Genomic DNA, 12,384 nt, shown 5'->3' with positions numbered 1-12,384 from the left:
CCCACTGCTTTCATGAGCCATTGGAGCTCATCCCTGGCCCCCACACTGCCCTGGAGCACCTCAGGTCAGCTCTGCTTGATCTGAGGAGAGGAACTAGCACAGAGATCCCACCTTCATGACTGAGGGCAGCTCTGTGCAGTAGTAGTGCTCCAGGTGGGCGTTTGCAGCCCCCAGGGTCAGCAGGTACTCATTCTGTGCTGCTGCCAGCTGCTGTGCATTTTGTGCCAGTTGTCCAGAGAACTGCAGGGGAGGGAGGAAAGGAAGGCAGGCAGCACCTGGGTAAAGAAGCAGGGAACAATGCTCCACAGAACCATGCCCCCACCCTGCCTAAACCAGCTCCAGATGCTACCATCTCCTCTGCCAGCCTGCCAAAAATCAACTCCTAACCCTACAACTGCCACAGCAAGGACTTCCTCCCCACAGCTCCATGCATACTGCTCCCCCAGCAAGCTTTGTATCCAACATGCTTCTTCTCTTCTCTTCTCTGAACCCCAACCCCTCTGGCAGGTTCAACTGTATCTGAGCTCCAGTCTCACCTGAGCTCACCAAAGAGCAGGGGGAGGGAAATGCAGAACACTGTGGGATGCCAGAGGACTGATATCCCCCTTTTGCATGTCCTGACTGGAGAGTACCTCTGCCACCCCATTCCCATTGACAGTAGGACAAAAAGCAGTCATCTGACCAAGCCAACAGGATGCCCAGGGCATATATTTAATATTAGACTGCCTAGTGAAAATGGGATGTATGGTCACTCTACCGAACCCCACTGCATCCAGAAGGCCCTTCTCACACTGGATCCCCAAAACAAGCTAGGAAGCTAGGAGGTAGAGGACCGTAGTCTCTGACCTTGGTGCTGAGTTTCTGCAGACTGCCTTTCGTATGGAATATCCCATGGTCACTCTTCTGGAGTCTGCAAAAAAGGACACAGGCATCTGTTACCTCAGCATGGCAAGTCCCTTTTCCCCACTGCCTATCCATCCACACCAGGGATGCTGGCCCTATCCCGAGGGAGCCCCCTCCTACCCCCACAGATCATTCTGCCACTGTAGCTCAGCCACACCCCCTCCCCAGGGAAAAGATATTCTCTCTTTTTGAAAACAGGGTTTGGGGTCACATGCCTGCACAGACCCTTCAAACACCTCCAGAACAAGGTGCCACAGTAGTGTACCCTCTACTGGGTCTCCTTTTAGGATCACCCTGCCCTGGTCTGCAGTACTGGTGGAAGCTGCTTACCGGGCCTCCACATCAGCTGCCTTCTCCTTGGCCACCTCGCTGACCCGCTGCAGATGCATAAACTGCTTCTTGGACTTGTCAACCTCCTTCACAGTCTCCAGGAACTCTGCCTGCACCTTCTGCAACTGCTCCATGCTCTGAGGCAGAGAGGGGAATGAACCCACCCACACTAGCCTCACCCTCATCCTGCTCTCCCTCCCCCTCCAGCAGTGTGGTGTTCTTGCCTCTTTCTGCCAACATGACCCTCCCCATTTCCTCCTCCTCCTGTGGCCAAAAATAGGGATGAGCCCCATCAACACTAGCTCCCTCCTACCCCCTTTCTCACGAGTGGTAGCTCTACACTCTTGGCTGACACAAAGGGCCCCCTGTACCAACAGCCACTGGGGGTGTTCCCACCATCCCTTGCAGGACTGACATCTACCCCCTGGGGAAAGTACCTTTTTGAGCAGGTGCTCCTTGGACATGCGGGTGGTCTTGGCCACCTCCAGAGCCATGCTGCGGTAGATCTCTGAGGCTGTGACCCTGGCCTGCCCCACGCACATGGTGCTGTCAATCACACCCTTCCAGACTGCAAAGACACTCCTGCAGGGAATGGTCACCACAAGCAGTCATGATGACACCTGCTCTTCCACTCCTCAGAGCAGCTCCCCACTGGCCCTTTCAGGAGATGGAGCCCTTTATTTTCTTCCCCTTCCATGCATCCTGCGTCCCTGCTGGCCCTGCTCCAGGCCCTCCCCCCAGTACATACACCTGGAAGCATCCCTTGGCTCTACAGGGCTAAGGGTTCTTTTTCTCTTAAAAAAAAAAGAGTCCATGGCTACTCTTCTCAGCCTAATCTACCAGGCTTGCAGTCCTACATTGATCCAGGGCCATTATGCTCCACTGTATTCAAGGCCCAGCCTGTCAGGACCACTGAGTAGTGTCTCATGCATCTATCGGCCTGAGGCTCCCAAGCCAAGCCCCATCCTGCCCACAGCTGAGTCAGCCACACAAGCAGCACAATCACGGCTTCATTCTGTCCTTTGGCATCTCTTAAGAAGCCTGACCCAGGAAAACGGTACCGTTAGACAGCATGCAGTCACTCCCAACCCCCCAGCATAATGCTGGCTTGCTTCTCAGGGGCCAGTGCAGAAGAATGACAAGGGCTAACCTTGCACAATGATTTTCTTGTGTCCCCTCACTCTCTTATCCACAGCACAGCCCTTAATATTACAAATGGCAGTTGCAGCAATCCTCCTGGATTACAGGTACTTGCCATATTGCCTCTCTGCTCCTGATCATCATAGCTTCCCCACATCTCTGATCAACATCTTTAGGCTAATCCATCCATCCCCAACATGGCCTTTTACTTTCCCTCTTCCTTACCGGTTTGGCCTCATGGACCCACTGCTTCACCTCTATTTCTTGTTTCCACCCAGCCTTCATGGCATGATCTTGCTGATCCCTCTACCACTGGCTTTTCCTACTCTTCCAAGAGACACTACATTAGTGAGTCAGGTCAGTGCCATCTCTGAAGCACTGCCTCTTCCCAGTACCTTCATCTTCTGTCCTATCTCCTCCTCACCTTCTGCCAAAGCCCTGACTCTCCAGATCCCTGTACGCAGAGTTTGGCTGCCTTTCATGACCACAGGGGGAGATGCAGTCACACCATCCTTAGTCCAGTAAACACCTCTATCTCCCAGCTTACTGCATGAGCTGCAAGACAGGGGGACAACGGTCCCCAGTTTAAAGTCCTAGAGGGAAGGGACTGCTCTCCCTGTTCCTTATACCACCCCCACTGTTCATTTAATGCTGGTCCTTACATAGGCCTCTCTCTAATACAAACACTACAGTGTTAGAGCCTTTTCCTGTTGCATGAATCTAGTTCCTTGTATCTATGCTTGTCAACTCTTGCCCTCCTCTCACAGCAAAAGATGCCCCTGCCTCTCTTCTCCCCCCCTGTATAAAAGAAAGAAATTCACTCTGGACACCACTAGGTGGGAGCACATTTCACCCCGGGGCTTGAGGAAGCTCACACAGTGTGCACGCACTGCATTCTGTACACACATGTGCAGAGTGCACTACTAAGCCTTGCTGTGTTTCACCACCAAAGTGGCTGTGGCGGATAAGAGGATCTTACATCAATGTCACTTGTTCTGCAGAAAGTGCTGCCTCTGAGGTGAACATGGCAGCTTTTGAGTGCATGGGCTTGGGGTATGGGAATCCAAGGAGAGTCCCACAGCCAGTTCATACTGGTTTCTACTATTTAGCAGTACATGTATACCATGGGACCTAAACCAGGATATAGGCACCCTGCCCCAGACATTCCCACACCCCATGGGACTTAGCCAAATTCTCCCTGACACTCCTTGGGTACAGCACAATATAGACGCACACAAACCCCAGAAATTCCTCTGGTATCCAGTACACTTCGCCCATAACACACCCACTTCTCAGCCTGGCTTAATTTCTATAGCCCCACAGCAGGGCAAACCTGTCCACTCCATTTCCCCTGGCTATGGTGCTCTCTTCCCTTTACAGCCCACTCTGCCTTCTGTTTGTTCAAAATTTCTCAGACAGGATTTAAAAAAAAAATGCAGTTTATAGTGTGGTTAAGTCCACATTTAGGCAACTTTAAGTAGTCAAATTTTCAAGGGCAGTGAGCTCTGGCATCCCCTCCTGATTTGGGGAAACTGCTCAGTGTTTGGCACTGTCAGAATGTCAATGACGTAGAAGGGCAACTGACAGGGATCTCCAAAGCTCCACTCTCAGCCTGAACCATCTGGGACCTCTCCACAGACAGTGCTCCTGCTTCCCCCTCCAGCACTCCCTGCTGGAAGAGGCTGGGGCTGGAGTAGCCAGGAGCTCACCAACAGCCAGTGCTCCTAAACTGCTCTTTACAGAGCCTCCAGCTGGGAAGTCTAGGACTGAACTGTGAGAACTGTCCCCAAGGCTAGAGTTTGCCCACAGCACCTCATGGTGACAGAGCAAGAGGCCAGCCCAGCACAACCTGCCTGCTCCCTAGCCAGCTGTCCCACCTGGAGTCGCCGAGTTCACTTCGGCCCCGTTGCCAGTCTCTCTTCAGGAACTGACTTGCCAGCCTCTGGAGTGCCTGCAAACAAATATGAGGTCACTTGTCACTGCACCTCCCCTCATCTATTTTGCCCAACCAAGGGCTCTACCTAGAGATCCTGAACAGCAAGGGCAGAGGGATGCTCCCTGACAGGACTCATGCTTCTACACCAAACTCCTCAACCTGCTGGTTCATTTCAACAGCTCCCCAGTCTCAGGGCCCTGAGACCACAGCTCTCCTCCTACTGTATTGCTGCCAAAAGCACCACAAGGTCATTCCCCATACCAGATAGCAGGGATACAAAGACAGCACTAATCATGGCTTTACAGGTAGTCAGCATAGTACACACCCAGACCTAGGCACTCCACACCCCTTTCCTTCCAGTGCCTCCTTCAGGGAGGGGTGAGAAATGGAGTAATGAGGAACAAGCACTACTGCACTTCTTCCTACAGTGCCTCCTGCTGGGAAGGGCTGGGAGCCCCCTGAAGCCAGATCTAGGATACTGTGCTCTGTATGACAGTAAGTAAATAGGCAAGAACATATTGTGATTGTGTGGCTTTCTCACTTTTGAATCTGTTATAGACTCCTACAAAGATGACCTGGAAGAGAGAGATGGAGGCAAAGTAAGAGGACAATCCGAGCTGAAGAGAGGCTAGCAACAAGTCAAGATGGGTGAAAGCAAAAACGAAAGCACCTATAAAATGTGAAGAAATTCTAGCTACATGGGTTACAGCCAAATTGGAGCATGCATGCATGCACGCACACACACACCTTAAGCAGTTAGAAGCATCCTCAGGGCAGGGCAGATTGCCAGCCTCCAAGTCAGGTGAGAGAAACAAACAAGAAACCCTGAAGTCCACAAAGAGCGCAGCAGCATAGCATCTGCAGCCACAACACAGCTCCGTGTCTGCCTAACAATTTCCAGGGACTTTCCCAAATACCTTAACTGAGCTGCTGGAGTGATGCATCTTACTTGTGTGTACCACTCTAAAACATAGGCCTTGTCAAGCCTGTGTCATCCCAGAGCCAAAAGGTTTGGCATCCTGCACCATGACTTTGGTGATGATACTTGTTTGGGCAGAGAGGCCTTTGGGGAGGCAGACAGGTCAGCCTGTCCCAGCAGGTAGAGCCTAGCACCTCTGTGACTTTCATCACTGTGGTTCAACCCTATTTGTGAATTTCAACCATTGTAGAAAAAGCTACATACCCCCTCCCCATCCCACGCAGTTGCTTTTAGTCTGATGTAAACCACTCCTTTGTCACTCAGGTGGAATTGGGCAAGATTAAGTATAACTGAAGTAGTCTGCTCTGTAAACAAAAGCATCCACACAGGGATTGCACCAACATAATTACATCAGTTTAAAACCTAACTAAAGTTAAAGGGCACTTTTACACATGCAAGCACCACAGCACCAGGTGCTTTGAAAAGTGCCTGGTGCTGCAGCGCTTGCAGTTGTATAAGTGGTGAAATGTGTGTCACTGCTGAGAAAACGGCAGCAGCATGCTTTTGAACTAAAACACATAGACAGTGTTTTAGTTCAAAAGTGCACTGCTGCCATTTTTTGTGTGCTGATGTGCATTTCGCCGCTTATACGCATGCGGAGCAATGCAGTTCATATCAACTTGATTAATCGAGTCTGCTCTGAAGCAGTGGATCCCCGGTGCATCGCAGGACAAAAGCTATGTGTATAAATGCCCAAAGTGATACAAGCTTTCCATGTAGAAAAAGCCCAATAAATAGATGATTCATGTAAGCCTACTGGAAGGTTGGCATGCTCACCTCCAGAATGGAATCCATTCATCCAACGAGGTCACATGCAAAGAGTACCAGAGAAGACAGCAGGAGAGAGCTGAACCACCGAAGTCTCTGCCTGACTCTGCTGGACTCGAAAGAGATCACTCTAGTTAAGCTTGCCAGTGTGCATACTGTGTGGCTCCACTGCAGCAGCTGTGCTGCCATAGCATGAAATGCACCCTAGGAAGATATCAGTTGCTGAACGGACCATAGCAGAACCCACGGTAGAAACTACACATGCTTTCTGCAAATTGGTGGCAAGCACCTTACTCCACTAGGCAAGAAATGGTACAACTCTGTGGCAGAAAGAGGGCCCCACCACTGCAGAAGAGCTTTGGTGTGGGTATAAAGTTTTGCCAGTAGAACAGGAATTCCACTGGCATGTCTGCAGCCTAAAACAGGCCTAAGGGTACAGGTCAATGACCCTCAATGCTCACAAGGGTTCCAGATCTTGTGGTTATTGGAACATCTATTCTCAGGAGCCTCCTAGTATAGGTTTTACTATGGAGCTGCTGCCAAGAGTCTGCCCAAACAACAGCACTGGAAAGGCAACTAGCATCCATAAAGGCAATGAAAAAATAAAAGGAGAGAGGTGAGAGCTCCTGCACAAGCTGAAAAGCCAGTGATGTTCCAGAGACCAGAGTAATTTTGAAACAGCTTGTCCATTTAATTTACTATTTTCCAAATTCTGCTCCTGCAGCCAAGACTAAGAGTAAGAGATTTTAGGGTCTGAGGAATCTGAGCGAGTATGGAAATTCCTGCCTCCCACTTCAAGCTTGGTGGAGAATAATAAGCATGACTCGAGTGAACATCCAACAGAAAGGCTGCCTGGAGTCCTGTCTGGGCTATTAATAACCTGGCAGGCCAGATAGCTTTGCTGACAACAGAGTGATTTAGGTTAATCAAGGCTGGAGAAACCCAGCTAGGTAATGGGATTATACACAGCAGATGGCATTGAGAGACAGGTGGAACACAACACACAGCAGACAACCCGCGCTGGTTACTCACGAACTGCTCAGTGAGGAGTTAGCTGTACCCTCCCAGGACAGAGACCTAGACTTCAGTGTGAGTGGCTCAGTGAAGACATCTGCTTAGCACCCAGCAGCAGCCAGGAGAGAGAAGATGAGGTTAGATTAGATCAGGGGCAAGTAGGCAACAAGAGAGAAAGGATTTCATGCCACAAGGCAAAGAGGCAGCACCTCTGACTCTTGACCACTGTGCCTGGCTTGCCACCCATCTCACAAAATTAAAGGTCCAGACCCAGATACAGGATGGTTAGAGCCTTTCAGAGAGAGATGGCAGGAACAACCATGTCCTTTGGAAAAGGAAGAAATGAGAGGGGATGCCCTACAGGGATGCACAGGCCCCTTTGTGTTCCCAGCCCACTGCCAGAAGCACATACAGGTCCCTGTTCTTTTGGGGAGTCCCCAGGACCATACCCTTTACCAGACACATATGGGTTTCTCAAAAGGGGGCACTCTGTCTCTATTATATGCAAGCATGGACCCCTCCTTTCTGGGGTGCTTGCATATCTTCTCAGGAAGGAAGCCTGCATGCACATCTGTCCTAGAATGTTCCCAGGACTGGTGCCCTGCTGTGCTTCCTCTCTTGGCCATGTTGCTGGCTAGCAGAGCCTCCACTACACTTAAAATCTTCTGTTCCTATGCAGCCACCTCTACCTGTCCATCTCCACCCCTTCTTACACAAAGTACATTTAAATAGGACTAGTAGAAAGCCTGTCTCCATCAGTCCTCACGCATCACCACAAGGAGTTCCTGCTTCCTTTTTAATTAGCATTTTTCCAGTGTACCCATGGTGTCTACACCCCTTTCCCTCTTATACCCCAGCTCGTGAAGCCCACAGAGCCAGTATGCTGGCTCACACTTGCTCTCTCTTACGAGACCAGGCAGCAGGAATACTACTTACTTGGTATACCCACCACTCTTCTTGCTTCCTGTTCCTCTCTAAACCAACTCCCCAGGCATCGCAGTGGTTGACTCATCTCTTATAAAGGAGAGAGATTTTCAAAAAGTCTCAGTACCTGCTCATCTTTCCTGGAAAGTCTGAGCCTAGCTTTAAATCCTGAGCCCACAAGTTTCTGCAGTTACTGCTTCAGGCTTGTTCAGTAAGCATCCATCTGATCACCACAGTTTACTCTCCTCTGACCAATTCAATCATACTTTTCTCTCAACTAGTCCAGATCTTTGGGGTGTGTGCATTCTCTTTTCAGCTTTTCAAACCTTTATCTCTGTGTTGCCTCATGTTCTCTCTCTCTTCTGGGCTCAATATTTGTTTTTTTCCTGGGGGGCGGGGGGGACTAATTTTGTGATGGATTGGTGTTACTGCCTTTTGAAGCAGAAACAACATGCCAATTTAAAGCAATTTAATTTCAACCAGAAATACTCAAAAGGGCCAGTGAAAAGCTCTTGTCACCCAAGAACAAGGGGGCAATGAAATTAAATGATTAATATTCTGAATTAATAAAAGCAAATGCTTCTCTACAAGGTTGTTATCCTATCAGGCTCATTGTTACAGATGTTTCTGAGGCAAATGGCTTAAGTAATTTCAGAAGAAGTATTTTGTATTTAAAAGACCACGGTGTGCAACAAACCTAGTGAGGGAAACAAGTGAATTGGGCAGTAGAGGCAGATAACACTTTTCAGCTAAAATTACAAGCACAGGCCAACATTTTGTGAAATATTTGAAATATTTTGTGAATTTGTGTTTATTTCAGAGAACTGTTTCAGTCAAAAAACCCCCTTAAAACATTTTTAAAAACCTGAATTATTTTCTTTTGACATGTTATATTAACATTCAATATGAAATAATGTCTTGTTTAGAAATGTATTTCCATTTTATTTAAAAAATAAAAGTTAATTTAAAAAAAAAAGTTTTGTTTGCTCACTGAAGTACCAGCAATCCCATTATTTTTACACTGCACCAACTGGCACTGTTCCAAAGTCTCATCAATCAGAAGGGCTGTAGTCATTCCAGAGATGTCCACAGGAAATCCCACTAGCACTTTATAAGGCAGTCTGTTGACCAAGGCTGTGGATTCTCCAGGCATGAGCAGCCTTAGCCAGGCTCAGCCAGTAATTTACTTCTTTGGGGGTAACGCTGCATAAACAAGGTATACATCAGGGGTTCTGAGCCAGACCCGTGATGTATTTGAAATAACAGAATCATAAGGTTGGAAGGGAACTCAAACATCACCTAGTCCAACCCCCTGCACCAATGCAGGATGCATTACTCCTACCCAGACCAGACAAATGTCTGTTGAGTCTCCGGAAAGCCTCCAGTGCAGGAGATCCCACAACTTCCCTGGGCAGCTTATTCCACTGTTCTCCTATTGTCAGAAATGTCTTCCTCCTGAAATTTAACCTAAGTCCTCTCTGCTGCAGGGTCCGCCCTCAGAGTAAGGCAGTTCTACCTCTTTATAGCAGCCTTTCAAATATTTGACAGTTGCTGTTGTATCCCTCTCCCTCCATCCTTAATCTAGGAATGATGATTCCTGTATTTCTATTACAGATGGAAGAGATTGATCAGGGTGAGGCAAAACAGGAGAGGGAAATCCAGATTAAAAGGTGGATACATTATCAGAGAGGAAGGTTGTGATTTTGCTGAATGAAGGGCTCCTATTTGGGTCCCGCTCTACAGTCTGCTGGTCCCACAAATAGCCCTTTTCACTTCACTGAGCCTGGATGTGGAAGTGGCATACAAACTGAATTACTGCAAAGAACTTTTCTTGATATTGTGGCTGAATCTATCAACAGGTTGGGTCTCTAGCGTCAGGGGTGAAAGCAATCCAACAGAAAGGCCCCACATGCCCCTGTGCAGGAGAGGAAGAACATGACTATTTCTAAAAGATACAACCTCATGCATAAGCTAACCAGAAGCAAAACTGCTTGGACAGGAGGGAGAAGCGGCAGGAGAGGAAAAAATAAAGGCACCAATGCCAATTTTCTTTCTTTCTTTTGTTTTTAGGGAAGGGAGGGAACTCCTCAGTCTCGTGACACTAACTTTTAACTAGTCTCTCTCCAGGACTGAGTTCAGACCTTCGGCAATGGGAGGAATAAGTATAAGTCTACTGGGAGAGAGGTTGGCAGAGAGAAAGTGAAGTTCTGCATTCCAAGGCGCCAAGCAACTTGATTTCCAGAGTGTGGCACATCACACAGCTCAGACTTGGCAGCCCAAGCAAGTACCAGCTAACACCAGAGAAAATATCACTTCTGGGTGAGAGAGACATCACACCTTATTAGCTTCACTAACATAAAGAACGGGGGACTAGTACACTGCTGTCTGGCTGACGTAAAGCAAGACACCTCCCCTCCAGAACCACCACAGCCAATTTAGATAGATTCTCTAAACTACAGCTGAGGGGGCACCTTGTGAAATATGGGAACTGAAGCACTTGGTAACCTGTAAGATGGGGGTCACGTAGCTTTATTCTCACAAAGCGTGACATCTAATCCCAACCTTGAGCTTCTGTTTGAAGTGGACTCAGAACAGACTGGACTCCAGCCATGTGGAGGCCTTTCCTCACATACAGTCAGACAGATTCTCCATCCCTGGTGTACAAACAAACCAAAGCTTGGAAAAAGTAGATTACCACTGTGCTATTTTTTTCTACCCAGAGGAGGTACTGTGCTGTGGAAGATGCTTTGTGGGCATCCCAAAGTCAGGAAGGCTTTTAATTTGAAGGTGGTGAGCCTGGCTGCTCCTGTTCTCCTCTTAATAGTGAGATGTTCTTGTGAGCTCTGAGCCATGATAAGTGGGTCATGACTAAGGATGGTGACCAAAATTTGCCTTTTTATACTCCCTTCAAGTCCTTTTGTCAAGGTCTGCTTTTACCATGTTATGATTCAAATTGCTCACACTTTCACTTGAAATAACTCAGCAAAATCTCTTCCTAAAAAGCAGTAATGAGGAAAAGCAATACAGCTGCCTCATCTTACCTGCCCATACTCCCTTTCAATGGCAGCTCTCTGCTTGCTATAGGACCTGCAGGGAGAACACATGATAAAAGCAACAAGAGTATATGCAGCATTGCCTGTGCCCTAGGATGTGCTGAAGGCCTCATGCATCATCTGTCAACACAGCTCCTTTGCAGCTTGCTCATCTTACAGTGCCCAAGATCTCTGCACCCCAATTTCACTTCAACAGGTGCATCTTGAGGATGGCCTGCAGGAGGGCTGGCGATACTTTATGGTGCTTCTCATTTCCCAATCATCCAAACCAACAGACTCAAAGTCACTAATGACTGGAAGTTGGTACCATATCATGGCTACTCAATAGCCCACAGGTTGGATGAGCTGGCAAGTCTCAATTTAGTCCACAAGCCACCATCACAACTGGCACTAGGACACACTGAGCAATAGTCTCAGCAAAGGTACCAAGGAACAAATGGGTGCTTACAAGATGATGCACCCTATCAAGGCAGCCTAAGGAAAGCCTGTGTAGCCTCTGCTCATTCCCATGCACAGAGAATGGGATCAGGCATATGCCCAGGAGTGGACTGAGACTGCAGGTCTTAGCTACAAGTCCAAGTAGGATGATAGGGCTGGAGGCTCACTGGACAGGGATACACTGCTCCAATGCCAAGTTGGTATCCTTACCTAATGTCCTCCAAGAGCTCCGTGTCCCGTTGTTGCTTGTTCTGCAGGCAGGACAGCTGCTCTGCAAAGTGCACTTTTACCTCCTGGCTCAATTTCACCTGCCAAAGGAACCTGTATATCAGGAAGCTGCTTTTCCTCAGCATACCACTCCTCCCGGCCCCGATGGCAAGTACCAGGAGACTGCTCAGCTCCGGCAACAGACAGACGCCAGCTACCGCCGAGTCTGGCCCCAATCATAGCAGAGGAGCCGCAGGTTGGGGCGGCGCAAGAGCAGCGACCCGGGGAGGAAGGGCAGGGCCGGGGGCACGGACACCGGGTGGCTCCCGCTGTGCAAACCAACCATCTCCTGGCACGCGGGGAGGCTCGCAGGGTCGTGCGGCTCCGGCCTCGCCCTCCCCACGCAGCCCGCGGCACAGCCACGGCCCCGGGGGCGGGAGCGAGCCGAGCAGCCCAGCCCGAGCGCTCCCGCGAGGCAGGGGGAGCCCGCGCCATCTCGGAGCAGCCCCGCCTGCCCCAGCCTCCCGCAGCAACCTGTGGCAGCGCGGCGGGGCCAGGGCTCGGCGCCGGGCCGCGCTCACCTTGCGCGGGGGCGGCTGCATGTCCTCGCTCCGCGCAGCGCCCCACGGCCGCGTCCGAGGCCTTAGGAGCCCGGAACTGCAGGGATCCGCCCCGCCTGCTCCTCCGCGCGG

At 49.6% G+C, this 12,384-nt stretch overlaps 1 protein-coding gene across 9 annotated transcripts in view; it reads right to left on the bottom strand.

The window, feature by feature from the left end:
- The window catches only part of FCHSD1 (FCH and double SH3 domains 1), a 21,588-nt gene extending 9,204 nt beyond the window's left edge, over positions 1-12,384 (bottom strand). For 4 of the 9 annotated variants that reach the window (XR_009464375.1, XR_009464374.1, XM_059733335.1 and 1 more), the window contains exons 1-8: positions 12,274-12,384; positions 11,696-11,793; positions 11,036-11,081; positions 4,251-4,324; positions 1,671-1,815; positions 1,234-1,370; positions 847-910; positions 112-240 (exon numbers count right to left, since the gene is read on the bottom strand). Coding sequence is in view for 7 of the 9 variants with exons in the window: in XM_059733335.1 (XP_059589318.1) it covers positions 112-240; positions 847-910; positions 1,234-1,370; positions 1,671-1,815; positions 4,251-4,324; positions 11,036-11,081; positions 11,696-11,793; positions 12,274-12,294 (714 nt within the window). In the remaining 2 variants the exon portion in view is untranslated. The other 5 variants (XM_019487041.2, XM_006276994.4, XM_059733336.1 and 2 more) reach the window with 4 other exon arrangements.

This window comes from Alligator mississippiensis, chromosome 9 (assembly GCF_030867095.1).
Source record: "Alligator mississippiensis isolate rAllMis1 chromosome 9, rAllMis1, whole genome shotgun sequence".
In the NCBI taxonomy this organism is placed as follows: domain Eukaryota; kingdom Metazoa; phylum Chordata; order Crocodylia; family Alligatoridae; genus Alligator; species Alligator mississippiensis.
The sequence above is the reverse complement of the archived record's forward strand: the minus strand, read 5'-3'. Positions and strand labels throughout refer to the sequence as shown.